General features: G+C 46.5%; 1 protein-coding gene across 1 annotated transcript in view; it reads right to left on the bottom strand.

Annotated features, from left to right (window-relative positions):
* Positions 1–19,529, bottom strand: part of EXOC4 (exocyst complex component 4) — a 351,460-nt gene that overhangs the window by 44,926 nt on the left and 287,005 nt on the right. Inside the window, exons 13-14 of the mRNA XM_030959908.1 lie at positions 11,937–12,092; positions 6,304–6,482 (exon numbers count right to left, since the gene is read on the bottom strand). Of these exons, the coding sequence (XP_030815768.1) occupies positions 6,304–6,482; positions 11,937–12,092 (335 nt within the window). The remainder of the gene's footprint in view (positions 1–6,303; positions 6,483–11,936; positions 12,093–19,529) is intronic.

Genomic DNA, 19,529 nt, shown 5'->3' with positions numbered 1-19,529 from the left:
GTGACTTTAAATGACAGCTCAGTGTGGCAGGAAAGGGCTCAGGGTCCATTTCCAGGCCGTCATTCCTGCAGCGGGGCAGGATGCTCCTCTCAGCCATCAGAGCCCTCTCCGGGCTCAGGAGGCAGAGGAGAGGCTGATGATCCTCCTGGGACAGAGTGGCCCAGGATGCTCTAATGGCCCTCAGCAAGCTCGGGAAAGCATTTTGACACCTGTGGCTGGAAAATGAGATGCAAATGTTCAGTGTTATTGTTAGTAAAGCTAGGCAGTGGCAGAGAAATGCAGGATTTGGGTAAAAAGCTGTAGAAAACTTAATTTTTCCCCCCTCTCCTGCTTTGGATTGAAGCTGTAGCTCACACAGACTGGGACTGTGCCCATCCGCAGAGAGAAAGGGGAAAACATCTTCCACACCCACTTGGAATTTGGGGAATTTGAGGGGAAAATACCCACTGTGGGCATGGGATACAGCAGTGAAGGGCAGGTGTGCTCCTGATTTTCTCTTTGGGGGAAAGGCAGTGAAGGAAGAGGTCCCTCCTCACACCAATGGCTGCTTTTCCAGTGAGAATGTGCTCTAATCCCTTTTTACACTGTGGCTGGAAATGGTGTGGTGTTTTATATGGCAATGTAGGTTTTTTTTTTAAACTTTTAACATTTTTCCCTTTGGTGGAAGTTATTGGAAGTGCCCATCTGCAGAGGGAAAGGGAAATCTTCCACACTGGATTTGGGGTTTGAGATTTTGTGGGTGGGATACAGCAGTGAAGAGGCTGAATGGGCTCAGGGTGTGCTCCTGAAGAGATTTTCTCTTTGGGGAGAAGGCAGTGACAGGACAGGAGGTCCCTCCTCACACCAATGGCTGCTTTTCCAGTGAGAACTGGAACTGTTTTTCCAGTGAGAACTGGAAATGCATTAAAATGCTGCTGTTGCTCATCAAGGATGGCCCAGGCAAGGCCCACACAGAGAAGGTGAACGTGACACGCTGAGCAGATAAAGATTTCTCCACACAAAGAAGGTGAATGTGACACACTGAGCAGATAAAGATTTCTCCACACGAAGGGGCTGAGGGAAGGGCAGCTACTGAGGTGTGACAGCCATGGACACTCGGTACAAATGCAAAAAAATTAATTCCAATGAATCTTCTGGAAGAGAAAGACTGGAAGAGGTTTTACAGTGACTTCTGTGAGCCACAGAGAAGTTTGGTAAGGGGATCCGTGTTTGATAGGAGGATCCATGTTTGATAACAGGATCCACGTTTGAGAGGAGGATCCATGTTTGAGAGGAGGATCCGTGTTTGATAAAAAGAGGATCCATGTTTGATAAAAAGAGGATCCATGTTTGATAACAGGATCCATGTTTGATTAGAAGATCCATGTTTGATAAGAGGATCCATGTTTGATAACAGGATCCATGTTTGATAACAGGATCCATGTTTGATAACAGGATCCATGTTTACCCCTGAAAGAATTTCCTGCCCAGGTCGTTGACACAGAACCCAAGACAGAAAGGAGGATAAATCAGAGAAACTGCAACTGCCTGTTCCAATGAGCACCTTGTTTGTCTCTTGTGACCAATGAGTAAAGTGCAAACTGATGAGTTGGGTAAGAATGTATAAAAAGCATGAATGCTGGAATGAAAAGAGTTTGAAACCTTCTGGAAATGGAGTTGTGTTGCTTTGTGTTGTGACTCTCTCAACTATGACAAAAGACAATCCTGATTTAGCTGAACTGGAGGAGCTCAGGGCCTGCAGGGGCTGCAGGAGAGCTGCAGAGGGACTGGGGCCAAGGCCTGCAGGGACAGCACCCAGGGAATGGCTCCCACTGCCAGAGGGCAGGCATGGATGGCATCTTGGCAATGAGGAATTCCTGGCTGGGCTGGGATTGCCAGAGCAGCTGGGGCTGCCCCTGCATCCCTGCAATGCCCAAGGACAGGGTTTGGAGCCCCCTGGGGCAGTGGGAGGTGTCCCTGCCCATGGATGGAGTGGCACTGGATGGGATTTAAGGTCCCTTCCCACCCAAACCATTCCAAGGCAATTCCAAACTCCAAATTTAAGCCTGTCAGTCATTCCCTGGTGATCACAGCAATCTGAAGTCACGAGGTGCCAAGAATTTAAAGGGCAGCTCCAACTCCAGAAGCCAACAGCTCATCCCTCATCCTCCTTCCAACAAACAAGAAATGGTCTTAAAAATGTTCAAAATCTTTAAAAAGATTGTCCCAACTCCTTCGTGGCTCACAATAATTCCTTCTCTAAAATATTCAGGGAAGCTCAGGAGGCTGAAGCTCCACAAAGGAAAAGGGCGAGGTTGTGCTCTGTGTGAAGCACAGAAGATGAGGAGGGGAAACCCAAATTCCATTTTCCTATAAAACCCCTTTAAAAATGACTCAATTCCCTCAGCAAATTCACCTTCTCCAGCAGCTTTAATCCTTAAATGGTTATTGTTAAAAAGGAGTTTGTGTTCCCTCAAAAGACAAGAGCAGACGGAAATGACTTTGTCATATCTGACTGGTTTGGGAAATAAAAAATCCAATTCTGAAGGGGAGCAGATAAGGGCAGAGCCGTGGAAGAGCCATCAGCTGAGCAAACACCAAATAATGAACAGAGCAGAGACTGCCCAGCGAGATAAAACTCACCGGTAGCAAGGCTGGGCTTAAATGAGGGATAATTGTGGCACGTCCACAGCCAAAGATTATGGAATTTTTATCTCTGGGAAGGGGCCTTTGACAGCCTCATACCAAAGCCACTGTAGGGTTTCCCAAAATCAGACCTGCCCAGCTCCACCTTGTGCTTTCTGGATGTTCAGAGCTGTGCCTGAGGGAATTTATTATTTATAATTTTTTCAAGTTATATCTATTCTATTCAATTCTATTCTATATATTATATTATATTATATTATATTATATTATATTATATTATATTATATTATATTATATTATATTATATTATATTATATTATATTATATTATATTATATTATATTATATTATATTATATTATATTATATTATATTATATTATATTATATTATATTATATTATATTATATTATATTCTTTTAAAATATACAATTATAACTACAATTTTATACATAAAATATAAATATTAACTTATTATATTATATATTATTTAAAACATAGAACTTATATAAATATAATTTATATAATTCGTATATTTTATAAAATATATAAATAGTTTATAATTAAATATAAATATATAATATGAAATAGACATATACAGATATATAAATATAAAAGATATAAAATAATGTAAAATATAGAATATATTGATATAGAAATATAAAGTACATAAATACATAAGCATAAAACATAAAATATAAAATATAAAATATAAAAAATATTATAAAATATATTTATTGGTTGTTTGCATCCAAGGAAGCTTTGCTGGAAAATCTGCTGCCTTCCCCCAGGGCCACCACCTCCACGTGGGCTTGTTGGGATTAGGGAATTTCTGGCACTGCACCAAAAATTCAGGTCCTGATCACTCCCTGAACACTTGGGTGATGCCCTGAGTGGGAGCAGGACTGAATCTCAAGTTGTTGGAGCAGAAAAGAGAAAAAATAAAGGATGAAAATTTCATTTATAAGCAGCAGGTCGGGACAGCTTTTGTCCTTTCCTACCCCTGCCCCTTCTTCCCCTGGTTCCTGACACCCTGGCATTTGTGCACAGACATTTTAGGATGAAGTTATTACAAAGGAAGATGAATTTTTATTGTCAGGAGATGCTGCCTAGTGAAATATTACACTTTGTGCTTCTATGTTTATCCACCACCATGCGGAACGTCCTCTCTGAGGCCTGAAAGTCACGCTCGTGCCCTTTAATAGCTGGGAAATGTTGATTTATTAAAAAAACCCGAGTTTCAACCAGACCTCAAATTATAAATGATGTTTTATTTTAACAGCTCTGACTGCTAGAACATAAATCCTCAGCCCCAAGAACTCTCCTGGTGACTAAATAAATATTTGGCTACTGAACTTTGATAGCATTTCCCACTGGGTTTTGTTTAATTTTGTTATTTAATAACAAAAAAAAAGCTGGAACAGAGCGAGTGTTGTCACCCAGGTATGGAGAAGTCATAATCTGGGTTACAGGAATATTAAATCTACCTGGAGTAATTTGGGTTTTAATTGTACAACCTTAATTATCCTTCTGGATCCAAAGGATCTGATGATGGAAAGTTGAGTGAGGAGTTTGAAGTCCAGCTCCAGAGCAGAATTAGAAGCCACAGGAAGGATTTCAGTCACCCAGAGAGGCTCTGCTGCCAAGAATGATTTAATGGACATAAAACACCGTGACTTTGTTCAGCACCAGCAAATTTCCCTTGTGAAATTCCCAGAAAAAAAAAATCTGAGCCGATTTTCAATTCCCAGCTCCCAGGAGAGCTCAGCTGCCCCCAGTCCTGGGCACCTTCCCTCAGGATTCTGCTCCAAATTTCCAAACCAAACTGCAGAAATTCCAGAAATTCTCTGTATCCTCACACATTCCCCTGAGTCCCGGGCTCCCCTTGAGCTGTGTGGGTTTTTTATTCCATGATTTTCCTTTTCCAGCTCCTCAGCTGTCCCCCTGCACCCCCTGAGACAGCAGGGGATGCTCAGGATTTCTAAAACACACAGGATTTAATTCCAGGGATGCTGGGCAGGAGGAAGAGCTCAAAGCAAGACAAAGGCTGTTGGAATTTTGAAATTTGCTGAGAATTGGAGATTTCTGTGCTGCCAGGCACTGATCCTCAAGAGAACCCTGCACTGACCCGAGGCCTGGAGAAGCTTCCAGAATGAATAATGGAACTGGGATTGTGGGTGTGCAGTTTGAACAGAAGTGTGTGATATCACAGGGTGGGAAACCCAGAGTTTAAGGGTTTAGAATATAGAAATAGATATAGAGCAAGATGGAGGTTTTGGGGCAGTGCTGATCCTTCTTCTTCACCTTCTTCTCCATGGGTTTGGGTGGTTTTGTGTCATTGGATAAAAAAGTCCCCATTGTGGGCCATGGGTGGTTGGTTATTGGGTTAAAAGTGAAAATAATTCAGGTGTCATTTGTTAATTGGACAGTTTATCCTTAAAAGGCCTTGGAGAGAGAGAGATGGAGCTCCATTTTTAGTTTGTTATTGAATTGCTGCAGAACTCGGGGTTTGTGAGACTGTGACATAGATGAGAACTAATAAACATCTGAGTCCAACAAGAAATATCATCTCACACATTTAATCCCAACCTTGGCAAAAAAGAAGATGAACTCACCAACCTGCTGTCCCCCAAATCCTAATTATTCCAAAGGCAATCAGCAATTAACTCCTTGGAGTTCTGGCTGCTGAGAATTTGAGATTTCTGTGCTGCCAGGCACTGACCCCAAGGAGAACCCTGCACTGACCTGAGGCCTGGAGAAGCTTCCAGAATGGAATGATGGACCTGGGATTGTGGGTGTGCAGTTTGAGCAGAAGTGTGTGATATCACAGGGGGGAAACCCAGAGTTTGATCTGCAGAGGAAAACTGCCCCCTTGTGCAGGATCCCTGCTCCAGCAGCAGCACAGCTGGCACTGCAGGAGGGCTGAGCCCCCATGGGATGGGGCTGTGCCACCCCCTGACACACAGGGGGCAGCTCCTGCTCTCACTCTGACAGTGCTTTGGTTTGTACTACTGCATTGGTATTTTTAATTTCCCTAGTAAAGAACTGTTATTCCTATTCCCACATCTTTTCCTAGTAAAGAACTACTCCCATTCCCATATATTTCCCTAGTAAAGAACTGTTATTCCTGCTCCCATATCTTTGCCTGAGAGCCCCTTAATTTCAAATTTATAACAATTCAGAAGGAGGGGTTTTGCATTTTCCATTTCAGGAGAGGCTCCCGCCTTCCTCAGCAGACACCTGGCTGTTCAAACCAAGGCAGATTGCCACCAAGCCCCTGACCCACAGGGTGTCAGGTAATTTCTGACTCTGTCAGTGTTTTTTGTACTATTATATTTGTATTTCAATTTTCCTAGTAACCTCTTATTCCTGCTCCCACATCTTTGCCTGACAGCCTTTTAATTTCAAATTTATAACAATTCAGAGGGAGGGAGGTTTGCATTCTCCATTTCAGGGGGGGCTCCTGCCTTCCCCAGCAGACACCTGGCTTTCCAAACCCACACACAAATGATGCCCCTGGAGCCCTCCCAGTGCCCCCAGAGGAACAAACAGACAAAGTCACTTCACTTTCTGCTTCCCTCTGACACAAACCTGCTTGGGGAGCAGGAACAAAACCTGCTCAAACCCCGAATTTCTGCTGTCCCCGTCCCCAGGCAGAGGTTGCCCATGGGAGTTACTCACTCTGGGCTGCTGAGAGGCTGGAGAAAGCTGCCTTGGTGCGTGCTGCCAGCCACTCCAGGCTCTCGTGCAGGTTGGCCAAGGCTTTGAGGTCGCTGACGTCCCGCAGGATCTCCTGCTGAGGGATCAGTTTGTCTCCCAAATTCCCGATCAAAACTTCGGATTCCTTGCCAAAAGCAGCCCTGAAATGGAAAGTGTTGGGAAGGATGCAAGTTTGACAAGAAGGTCTCACAGATATGTGTGCTTAGCAGAAAGATTTTTAAATGTAGAGTCTGATGAAGGAATAGAGTTGGAAGCAAGTTTTGATCTAGAAGAAAAGAATTGCTGAGCCAGTCTCACTGGATAACCAAGGAGGCAAAGGGTGTGTTAGTTAGAAGGGGTTTTATGGCTTAGAGCAAAGGATAAACCCACCCCAAACAAGAAGATGTTTTTACCAAGCACAAAGATAGCACAGGCAAACAAGGCAGCAAATGGTGCAAGTAGAAAAAAGGTCTCAGAATTTTCCACTGCAAGAAAACTGAAAAACAACTTCTAGCTTAAACTGTAATGTACTAACTTTGAGTGACTGGAGAACAGTAACATGAATATGGTAATTACAGGAGTTATGACGGGCTGTAGGTAAAAGTTCAGGTATAGATTGGTTCTGCTGCATTAAGATGCTCAGCAAAGAAAAGTCTATAATGCATTGTAACCAAAACCAAAGGGTCTCCAGGCCTGCCTGCAGCTGGAGCTGACAGCTGTGGGCACAGCTCTGTCACCCACCAGCCTGCACTGCTGTGACACCTTGGATACAATAAACTGCATTTTGTATACAATAAACTGCATTTTGGAGAGCCCCTGCAGTCCCGCATCCCTCATTCAGGCTCTTACAGGAAAGCAAAGCCTCCCTGAGGAATGTGGAATCAGGAACAGCAGGAGAATCTTTTCAGTTAAGAATCTTGGAAGTGAAGTGTCACCATCACATTTTCTGAAAAATTCCTCTTTGCCCAGGATTCTTCTCCTGGGAAGCTGAGAAGCCTCAGAGAAAAAGGAAAACAATAATTATCTCATTTGCTTCTCCTGTGTTTTGCTGCTTTGGAATGTGGTTTGGAGATTGTTTATCCAACAGGTGATTGTTTCATTGGTTTCATGTGAGTTGTTTTGACTCATTGGCCAATCAGGGCCAAGCTGTGTCAGGACTCTGGAAGGAGTCACAAGTTTTCATTATTACTTTTGTAGCCTTCTGTCTGTATCCTTTCTCTATTCTTTAGTATAGTTTAGTATTCTTTAATAAAATATATAACATAAAATAATAAATGAGCCTTCTAAGAACACTGAGTCAGATTCACTCATTCCTCCTCCATCCTGGGGACCCAGCAAATACCACAGTGAAGAGAGTGTTTTGATATGAGAAATAAAACGAGAAATTAATTTTGTGTTGTAAAACTGTAAAAATATATGACATTTAATGATATATGGTATTATTACTAATATTTTTTAAAACTGGTCTTTAAATTTTTTTCACAACATTAGTAATATGAGTTGACTCCAAGCTCTTTTCCCACTGCTTTTCCCTCTCCAAGGCAGAGCTGGGAACATCTCTGGGGTTTGTCAGCAGCACCTCTGCCTGGGGAATGAGCGGTGGGATCCCCTTTCTCCAGAGATGAGGGCAGCCTGCTTCACACCCACCCCGGAGCTCCAAAATCCAGTTCCAGCAGCAGAGGCTGGGCTTGGCTTCCCTGCCTCCCCTCATTGCTGTGGCTTGGAATGGGAGGAAATCCAGTTTGATTTGATTCTTACAACTTTTTTCTCTTAGTTTTTAATAAAAAACTTTAAATAAAATTCTCTTTTTTTAAATAAAAAACTTTCAATAAAATATTCTTTGTAGAATGTTTTAAATGTTTTTAAATGTTTTAAACCTACTTTACCTTTCTCCTAACCCTATCTCACAACATGAAAGAAGTACAATAATAATTGACCAACACTAAAGCCCGCTCACACTCATCAACATATTAGTCAGGAAATTTTAAAACTGAAAAAATCTTGAATTAGCAAACCAAAACCACTACACTCGCCAAGCTCTAAAATGCCCCAGCAGGTCCCTCTGGCTGCCCAATCCCACTGGAATAATATTTGTTATTAAATATAATTTATTTTATTTATTATTATAATATTATTTATTATTATTTAAAACTGGAATTATTATTATTGTTATTATGATTCCCAATTAAAAGGAATAATTCCCAATTAATGGGAAATTCTGCTGGTGCCTTCTGACATCTCCTCCCTCAGGAGACAGTGAGGGGCTAAGGCAACAAAATCAATCTCTGTCCACAGGCTGAGGATTATTTTTTGCAAATATTTTTGTTTTGTTTGGATTCTTTTTAGTTAAACAAATGAGTTACAGGAAAGCTGGGGAGGGAAGGAAAGCTGGGCATGGATCTCTTTTGCTGCTGGTGAACTTTCAGGATTTGTTTAATTTCCCAATATTCATAAAGGGATGCTGCTGAGTAGTTCCACATCCAAAAAAGAACATTTCCCCAAATTTCATCAGGCTTGAACCTTCTTTTCCAGGAAGGGTTGTGTAGTCCTGCCCTGCTAGCCAAGAATTAGGGCCCATGAACAACAAATATTGAAATTTTAAATATCTTAGAGGTTAAATGATAATGAAATGAGCTCTCATTCTCTGCTAACCGAGCAACCCACAGGAGCTGCTTCCCTCTGCATTGTCCAGGCAGAATTATTCCCAATTCATCAGCAGTGCCAAGAGCAAGAAGCAGCAGCAGCAGTGAAGAAATCTGTTGAAATCATGCTCCTTTGTATTAGGAGAAAAGGCTGCTTAAATGGGAAGAGGATGACAAAAAAATTGGACAAGCAATTAATTTTATTTTGAAGCTTTCAGGAGGGATCTATTCAACCACCACCCACCCATCCTGGAGGAAGTTTCTAAGCCATCAATTGGCTAAATCTGGCCCAGACCAATTATTGTGATTTAAATTGATGCCACAGGAGCGTTCACATGGAATTGGGATGAACTGGGGCTCAGCAGATGATGCTCTGTGCAAACAGAAAAGATCTTTGTCCTAAACCTGGGCTGAAAAAAGCCACAGCACAGGAGCTTTTCCCAGGAAATTCAGTGTGCACGACTTAAAGTCTTGCCATTGGAGCTCCTCTGATCCACTCGCACAAAATACTCCAATGAATGGCCAGGAGAATGGAATGAAATGGAATAAAACGCACATTAGGATGAAAAAGTTGCTTCTGTCAGCATCAGCCATCTGTTTTTGCCTGGCCAGGAATTTCCACTCAGCCAGCAGAGCCCATTGGAGCTTTGCTATCCCAAAATGATGGACCAGGAATCACAGGGAGAGCCAGGAGGGGCTTCCCAGGTGAGGAAATGAAGGTTAAATATGAAAGTAGGTGAGGGCTGAACCCATGAAATTCAACACAGAGACCTCAAGGGCTCCGCAGGCTCCCCCTGCTCCCCTGGGGATGTTTTAAATCCCTGCCCAAGCTGCAAACCCTTCTGTGACCCCACCAATCCCACCCTCTCCAGGCTGCAGCCTCCCTGTCACGGGGCTTCCAGGCAGGGAAGGAGGAAAATGACAAAAATGACAATCTGGGCAAATTAGACTTGTTATTTTCAACAGCTTCTCCTCCTCCTCCTCCTCCTCCACTTCTACAGCCAAGTGCCAATCAAGGGAGTGATGAATAGGGATGGGAATGTGCAGCCTTTGGAATCTCACAGGAGCTGAGCCATTCCCAGCATGCAGGGAAAGGGAATCTGCTCCTTGCAGGCTTCCACTGGCATGAGAGGTTGGAACAACCTGGTTTGGGCACGCGGAGTTGTCTCCAAAAGAATTCCTGCTGGGAATGTTGGAATGTTTCATTTGCTCCCCTGAGTTAGTCCCTGGAGTTGGGATGGAGGGGAAACTCCACCAGGTCACGGCTCAAATTAAAGATTCCTTTGACAGATTTTGGGAATTAAAGATTCCTTTGACAGCACAGATTTTGGGAACTAAAGATTCCTTTGACAGCACAGATTTTGGGAATCCCTGCCCAGTACAACCAGCTGGCCCCTCCTTTAGGTCAGAAAATGCTGCTCCCTTCACCACGTAGGTGACCAGAGCAGCACCAACCAGCAGCACCAGGATTTGCCTGGATTCCAAACAATCCTTTCCTTCCCCAGTCCCAGGCACTTCCCTGAGCTGGATCCCAAAGACAGCTCCCAAATGGCTTTGTGTGAACAGCAGAGTGAGCACAGACTGCACCAGGAAAAGCTTAGCTTGGATATTGGGAAGATTTCTTCTCCCAAAAGGCCACCCAGGGCAGGAGTGGAGTCCCCATCCCTGGAGGGATTCAAAGCCCTGTGGATGTGGCACTTGGGGACAGGGTCAGTGGTGGCCTTGGCAGGGCTGGGAATGGTTGGACTCGATGATCTCCAAAGCCTTTCCCATTTCCCAAATGATTATTCCATGATTCCCCTGTGGACACGACAGCTGTGAAAACACCATAAATGTGTTCCTGCTTTTTGCTGCTGCTCTCCTGGAAACCCTTTCCCAACTTCCCACTGTTGGGTGAGATGAAACAGGAAAGCCTTATAAATGTGATTGTCTGGCAAAAGATTTTGAGAATATGGAAACTATAAGTGAGATGGAAATGAAAGCAAGCTTTGAGATCCCTCAGTTACTGAACAACTGGAAAACAATGGTGTGGCCGCTGAAGGTAAAATCCCCTTTTGATGGAACAACACCCTCTGCTTGCAGACAGGCCCCAGGGTCAGAGCAGACCCTACAGCTTGGCAGAAGGGGCCCAAAGAGGAGTTTTTAGGGTTTAAAATGTAACACAGTATGGCAATGTAATGATTCTTATAGGCTGTATGTAAATGCTGTAGGATTTGTATCTTGTACTGGATTGGTTAGTGAGAATGAGAATATTCAACACAGAAGAAGATTTATGGTATTGTAAGGGGAACCTCACCATCTTACCCTTTTTACTCCTCTTACCCTTTTACTCTCTTACCTTTTTTACTCCCTTACTCTCTCACCCTCTCATCCTCTCTGCCCCTCTCTTCTCTCGGGCCTGCTCTGAGCTGTGCCTGGCAGCTCCAGCAGGGCCCTGCACCCAGGCCCTGTGCAATAAACCCCAAATCCCAGCAGGGCCCTGCACCCAGGCCCTGTGCAATAAACCCCAAATCCCAGCAGGGCCCTGCACCCAGGCCCTGTGCAATAAACCCCAAATCCCAGCAGGGCCCTGCACCCAGGCCCTGTGCAATAAACCCCAAATCCCAGCAGGGCCCTGCACCCAGGCCCTGTGCAATAAACCCCAAATCCCAGCAGGGCCCTGCACCCAGGCCCTGTGCAATAAACCCCAAATCCCAGCAGGGCCCTGCACCCAGGCCCTGTGCAATAAACCCCAAATCCCAGCAGGGCCCTGCACCCAGGCCCTGTGCAATAAACCCCAAATCCCAGCAGGGCCCTGCACCCAGGCCCTGTGCAATAAACCCCAAATCCCAGCAGAGCCCTGCACCCAGGCCCTGTGCAATAAACCCCAAATTCCATGACCCGGCTTCAGAGATCTCTCATCTCCGTCCATCCCGACCGTCCTACCCCCGATGCTCTGACGTCCCACCATTTACCACATCCCACATTTTTTACCTTATGAAATCCTCCTCCTCCTCTCTCTTGGGCCTCAGCTGCTTGGGCTGAGCCATGCTGCTCCAGTTGGGCAGGGATTTCAGGAGCCTGCTGATATCATCGTCCTTGGCCCAGGAGGCGCTGATCACCAGCTTCTCATCCGACTGCACGATGGTCCTGCAGGGAGAGCAGCCACAAACACCTCAGGCAGGAGCAGGTCCTGCTTTTAGGGACATTTGCATTTAATTCTGTGCCATTCATTACATTCCACATCACACACATGGGGATTGAGCAGCGAGGAAAGGATGCACACATGGAGGGGACAGCAAGGGGGGTGGACATGGTGGGAAATTCCCCTAAACACACAACTCCTGATGGACTTGGAGACACGTTCTAAGGGAAAAGGGGGCCATTTTCCTAAATTCTGCAAGCCTGGGAATTCAGTTTGGCACCCAGCTGGAGGAGGTCACCCTGCACTGGTGTCTCCATGGATCATTTCCCTCGGGAATCCCCGGGGAGCTCAGCAGCCTCTGCCCATGGTGGGGTCAGTGCCAGGTGGGACCAGCCCAGGATACCTGGATGGGAGACACCACCTCCCCTCCCCGGCCTGGGGACCAGGGCTGAAGCAAGGAAGGGTCCAGCATCTTCTTCCCAAGTCATCCAAAGCATCTCCTGAGGGAGATTCCAGCCAAATCCTATGTGGGAAACCGAGTTAGGGACTGCAGCGGGTTCCAGTGGGGAAGAATTCCCCTGTTCCGTGTTTTTGGCAGGGTAACTGATCTGAATTCCTGACTGGGAATTCCAGGAGACAAACGGGATGCTGTATTCGGAGGAGTCATTCCAGGACCTTAAAGATTCTCAATTCCACCCCATCCATGGGCAGGGACACCTCCCACTGTCCCAGTGCCCAGCCTGGCCTTGGCCATTGCAGGGATGCAGGGGCAGCCCCAGCTGCTCTGGCAATCCCAGCCCAGCCAGGAATTCCTCATTGCCAAGATGCCATCCATGCCTGCCCTCTGGCACTGGGAGCCATTCCCTGGGTGCTGTCCCTGCAGGCCTTGGCCCCAGTCCCTCTGCAGCTCTCCTGGAGCCCCTGCAGGCCTGGAATGTGCTGGAAGCTCTGCCTGGAGCCTTCCCTGCTCCAGGGGAACATTCCCAGCTCTCCCAGGCTGGAATGAGCCAGCAGAGACACCCCCACACCCCAGCACCCCCTGACAGGGACCTGGCAGAGCCATTCCATCTCTCCCAGCTCCAGACTGGAATTCTGGGGCAGAGCTGAGGTGCCAGCAGCATTCAGGGGGTGATTCGGGGAATAAATAGAAATAAAAACAACAACACCCCGAGCATCTGCGTTTTGCAACGGAAAACAGCGAGACAGGAGCCAGCTCTGATCCATCCTGAGGAGAACAGCTCATTTCTCATCCCACCCTTTCCCCATCCACCAGGAAAACAAGCTCAGCTCAGGAACCACACAGGATTTGCGAAAACGAATTTGTCACATGCGCTTACAAACCAATTTTCCTTCCCTCTGAGTTTCACGTTCAATCTGTCGCACACAAAAGGCTGAGTTTTGTTTCCAGCCACACAAGACCTCAGCATTCCTGTTTGGCCTTCCGCTGCTGGGAGGGAGGTGGTGTTTTTCCACTCAGGGGAAAAAAAGAAATAATTTTAAAAAAGGTCTTTTATTTTTCACCCTGGTGAAAACTGAGGGGGGGATAAAAGAGCTCCACCAGCAGCTCTGACATGTGAGATGGAAAAAGGGGGTTTGATGATATCTGGGCATTGCTGTGCCAAGGCAAGGCAACTGTTCCAGGAACACATCAGCCAGGGCTTTGTCCTCTGCTCATTTAAATGACTGCAGTAATACTCTCCTTCCCTTGGGAGTCTATTTCACACTTGAACAAATCCAACTCTTGGATAAAGAAACTCCTGATACCGAGCTGGTGTTTTATTTTCCTCAATTTCATCCCATTACTCCCCGTTATTTCCCTCTCAGCTCGGCTCTCTCCACGTCCACTGTTTGCTCTCTTCAATTATTTCCAGCCTTATCGTGGCCCCTCAGACACCCAGGACTCCAGGGCATCTTTGGGAGGGTCCTGATGGAGTCACACAGAGCCACTCTCTGCTTTATGATCCTTATTATCCTCAAAATCCCAGCTGTTTGTGGAGTCAGGGCTGGGGAGGATGTTGGGATGCTCTGACGGCTGCAAACTCAGCCTCTTCCAGGGTCAGAGTTTTCCAAGAGACTAATCCCCAATTCCTGCTTTCCTCAGCTTTCAGTGGTACCCATGAGTTACACAGAGCCACTCCCTGTTTTATTGTCCTCAAAATCATAATTGTTTGTGGAGTCAGTGCTGGGGAGGATGTTGGGATGCTCTGACGGCTGCAAACTCAGCCTCTTCCAGGGTCAGAGTTTTCCAAGAGCCTAATCCAGGATTCCTGCTTTCCCCACCTTTTGGTGGCGCCCATGAGTTACACAGAGCCACTCTCTGTTTAACGATCCTTATTATCCTCAAAATCCCAATTGTTTGTGGAGTCAGGGCTGGGGAAGATGCTGGGATGCTCTGACAAGCTGCAAACTCAGCCTGCTGTCCTTGTTTTTCCAGGGTCAGAGTTTTCCAAGAGCCTAATCCACGATTCCTGCTTTCCTCACCTTTTGGTGGTGCCCATGAGTTACACAGAGCCACTCTCTGTTTTATTGTCCTCAAAATCACAATTGTTTGTGGAGTCAGTGCTGAGAGGAGATGGGGAGGATGTTGGGATGCTCTGACGGCTGCAAACAGCCTCTTCCAGGGTCAGAGTTTTCCAAGAGCCTAATCCAGGATTCCTGCTCTCCTCACCTTTTGGTGGCGCCCATGAGTTACACAGAGCCACTCCCTGTTTTATTGTCCTCAAAATCATAATTGTTTGTGGAATCAGTGCTGGGGAGGATGTTGGGATGCTCTGACGGCTGCAAACTCAGCCTCTTCCAGGGTCAGAGTTTTCCAAGAGCCTGATCCCCAATTCCTGCTCTCCTCACCTTTCAGTGGTACCCATGAGTTACACAGAGCCACTCCCTGTTTTATGATCCTTATTATCCTGAAAATCCTAATTGTTTGTGGAGTCAGGGCTGGGAGGAGATGGGGAGGAGGATGGGATACTCTGACAAGCTGCAAACTCAGCCTGCTGTCCTTGTTTTTCCAGGGTCAGAGTTTTCCAAGAGCCTGATCCCCGATTCCTGCTTTCCCCACCTTTTGGTGGTGCCCATGGGTCCATGGAATCCTGGAATGGTTTGGGTGGGAAGGGACCTTAAATCCCCTCCAGATCCACCCCCGCCATGGCAGGGACACCTCCCACTGTCCCAGGCTGCTCCAGCCCTGTCCAACCTTCCCTTGGACATTGCAGGGATCCAGGGGAGCCCTCTCTGGACAAGATCCATGGATCCACTGAGACCAGGGAGCTCCAAAGTAATCCATGGAACAGCCCCAGCACTGCCTGGATCCCCTGGAATTACACCCCCACTCCTTCCCAGGGCTCCAACACCTCCTGATTTTTACTGCTGTTGGTTTTACCCCAAGCACCCCCTCATCGGGAAGATGCTGAAGAGGGTGGAACATCCCCAATCCCCGTTGGACACCCAGCTTTTCCCAACTCCTCTTTCCCACATTTTCTTCCCAGCTTCTCAGCCAGGGTTCCCCCTCTGTACCTTCAATTTGTGTCCTTGAGTGAATTATCCCAGGACACCTCTTAGTACAGCTCAAAACTCTTCCTTTCCAGCCCCACTCCCCTAATCCCAAACTCCTCCATGATTTTCCTGCTGCTGCCATAGGGAGCTGGCCCTGGCTGGATCCAGGTGCCCACCAAGCTGCTCCATCCTCCCCAGAGGACAGAGGGTGGGAAAATTATGGAAAAAAACCCTTTTATTGTGGAGCAGACACCATAAAATATGGAATATCAGTCTGGAACAGCTATCCTGGATACGTCTTTCCCAAAATCTTTCCCATTCCCAGCCTGCTGGTGAGGGACAGACAGCCCTGATGCCGTGGCCAAAATCCTGGTGTGTGTCACACCTTCCCAGGTACTAATCCTGCACTCAGAGGAACCATTTATCTTATGGGAAATAATATGGGAATATTCCTGGACACAGCTGGGGCCCTTGGCTTTCCAGCAGGAAACATCTGGAAGCCACAGGGGCTAATTGGGCTCCTCTGCCTTGTGCCAGGTGGGATTTTGGATGATTTTTCCCTCTTCCCACGGCCAAGGTGATGTTTTATGCTACCAAGGGTTAAACAGCAGCTGAGCCAGGCACTCACAGCCTGAGGAGACACCCCTGCCCCAAAAAATAGTCAAAAAGGCAACTTAAACCACAAATTTTATGGAAGGAGTGGAAGATGCCACCAAGAAGCAGCAAAATGAGTGGTAAAAGCATTTCCTGGGGAATCAAAAATTCCTGCTTGGCTGCCCCATTTTGGCTGAATGAATCTGCTCTTTCTCAACAAAAAAGGGGCTTAGATTTACTTTGCCTGGCTGGAAAGCAGGAGGGGTTTCTTTTCTTCACCATTTTGAGTGATCCAAGCATGGTTATTTCCCATTTCTTCCCCCCAAATTTAGCTGAGAGAGCTCAGCCAAAGGAGGTTGGTCAAGCTGCCTCCAAAGAGGGAGGTGAGCACTTACGAAGGATTTAATCACTTTTTACACTCTCAGAACCACATTTTGGTGATGCCCATCTCTTTTTCAGCCTAAAAAGACTCATTTGGGTGGGGGATTCCTTTACTCAGAGCCTTCAGAGAGGTCCCAAAATGAACAAGGTGAGGATGAAGATGAGGAAGAAGGGGGTGGACACACAAGACAGAGCTTAGAGTGGACAACCAAATAAAAACGTTCAACTTCAATGTGGACATGAATAATACTGGCAAATTTATGCAGAAAAACACGGAAAGAGATTAACTTTTGCATTTGAGGCAGCAAATTTTGTCAGAGAAGGGTGTTGGCAGAGGATTAAAAAGAAGGGCTCATGTTCAGGGCAGCAGCTGTGAACTGGGCAGGTTTCTCCTTTCAGTATCTCCAAAAATCCCACAAAAATGGTTTTGTACTCAGGTTTTTAACACCAAATGGTTTTTCACTCTGGAGTTGAGCTGCTCTCCTGGAAATCTGCTGGAGACGGGGGTTGGACACGCCTGGGAAGTGCTGCCAGCACGGCAGGAGGTTTGGGGGCTCCATCTCCCATTTTATTTGCATCTTCAGCCCCAGCTCCTCACCAATTAGTCAGAAATCAGAGCTGACGTTTGTAAACAGTTTGGGCGGCAAACTGGAATTGGAATTTTGGACAGAAATGCGATTTGCAGGAGGCACCTCACCTACGCTGAACTTGCAAAATTCGTCAGCAATTAGCACACGAGAGCTGCTATTTATAGGAGTGTCCAATCCCATCCAGCCCCCTTAGGTTTGATGTTTTTCTTTTTAAATCCCTGGAAAACACGAGCCAAACGGAGCTCAGACGTGAACAATCTCAGCTGTGCATTTCCCAGTGCTGACGTCCTTCCCGAGCTGTTCCTGCAGAGAACTCTGGATCAAATTCTGCCTGGAGGAGCCTCCCTTCGGATGCTTCTTCACCCACATTTGCTCACATTCCCCCTGAAGGAACAAATCCCACAAAAACACCTCTCTGCCTTCCCAAATTCTCACTCTTTGCCATCCCAAGAGCAGCTTTGCTGGATGGGATCGACTCCCAGCTCCCAGGAGTTGATCCTGATTTTAAGGAGCTGTAAATGATCCCGACTCCACCACTCTCGGGATTTCTGCTCCTCATAGTGACCCCGAGGTGTGTTAGAAAGTCTCTTTTCCCAGCCCAGCACTCAAAGAAGGAGTCAGGGCTCTTCATTTCTCGTTCTCAAGGTTGTTTATTGTTCCTTATCTATAAAATTCTTTCTCCTGTCCAGCCAAGGTTTGCTCAGCAGGTCAGACAGAGGCACACTGCCTGCCCCTGGGGTGGTGTTATCTTTTTATACTAAAAACAACGTGTACAATATTTACCATAACTTCCCAATACCCATCACCTATGTTAGACAATGAGTTTCTACTCTAAACCAAAAGTGCCACCATCACAGCAGGAGATGGAGGCCAAGAAGAAGAAGGAGAAAGACTGGACACGCCCAGATTCCTCCATCTTGCCTCCTGAACCCCCACCCTAAAATCCCCAAAAATCTATTTTTCACCCCGTGACAAACTAATTATTATTCTACTTAGACTTTCGTGGGTTGCAGATCCTCATACAAGGTTGGTAATTTTTTCCATGGGTCAAAATCAAAGTCACAGGGGTCTTGGGCTCTGTGCCAGGGTCTCTGAGCCCCCTGGCAGGGGTTTGGGCAATCCAGGACTGCCAGAGGGATGTCCTGGGTTCAGCCACCAGCAGGATTTACCCATCCCAGCAGCCCAGGGAAAGCCCTGGAGCGGAGGGCAGGGCTGTGTGGAGCCCAGATCCCTGCAGAGGGCACAACATCCCCACGGATGGAGGCGGGAATGCTCCGCTCCTCTGCGCTCCCGGGGATGGATCCGGGATTCTATTTCAGTCCTTTACCAGCAGCAAAACCAGAACGTTTCCTGTTTTTTCCCTCTCGCTGCAATCAGGAGATGGCCAAATTAGCGTTGTCCTAATTAGCCCTCAGCAGGTGCCAAAGCCAGGAATGGCAAAGGAAGGAAGGAAGGATGGAAGGAGGCGAGTTCAAGCCAAACAAATCAAATCCATTGTCTGGCTCCAGGCAGGGAAGTTTTGGGGGAGAAAAGGAGTATTTTGGACAATGGCACACGAGCAGTACCCGATTTAGGGGGGTGTTCAGGGAAAGTTTAGCCTCTGCTCAATGCTATTGTCAATAATAATGATGATGATGATGATGATGATGATGATGATGATGAGCCTGTCTGCCGGATGAAGTTTTCCCTGAATAAAATCAGGCAATGGGAAGTAATTTCTTGGTCAGGAAGCACAAGGGCTTTTTCAGGCTCAAAAGCCATGGAGGGGATGATGTAGAGCAGCTATTCCAGCTGCATCTTGTGGTGGTTTTTTAATGGAATTATTTATCCCCGTGGGATGAGACACGATCCTGGTTTCCCTGTCCAGGAGGGCCATTTTACAGATGGATAACTGGGGTGTCCTTAGAAGTTATTTATTGATATTCACCCAGGAAATCTCTGATAAATTAATGGTTTATTTGAATGGTTTAACCCAAACACGTCCATGGCCAGTGGGTGCCTTGATCTTCCATGCTTTGGCTGGGGAATGTTAGGGATGGATCATCCCAAAATGCCAGTGGGACAAAGACAGAGCATTTGGTGACTCCCTGTCAGTTTACAGAATTATTTTGGGAAACTTTCACCAAACCCAGTGTGTGGATTCCTGCGGTTACTGATTTCTAAGATCACGGAATCATTTAGGTTGGAAAAGACCTCTAGGATTGAATCCAACCATTCCCAGCACTGCCACGGTCACCCATGTCCCCAGGTGCCACATCCACAGGGCTTTAAATCCCCTCAGGGACAGGGACTCCACCCCTGGGCAGCTCCTTCCAATGCCTGACCAACGTTTCAGGGAAGAAACTTTTCATAATTTCCAATCTAAATCTCTCCTGGTGCAACTCA

The sequence above is a fragment of the Camarhynchus parvulus genome, chromosome 1A (genome assembly GCF_901933205.1).
Source record: "Camarhynchus parvulus chromosome 1A, STF_HiC, whole genome shotgun sequence".
Classification (NCBI taxonomy): Eukaryota; Metazoa; Chordata; class Aves; order Passeriformes; family Thraupidae; genus Camarhynchus; species Camarhynchus parvulus.
This window is presented reverse-complemented; position numbering and strand designations above follow the sequence as displayed.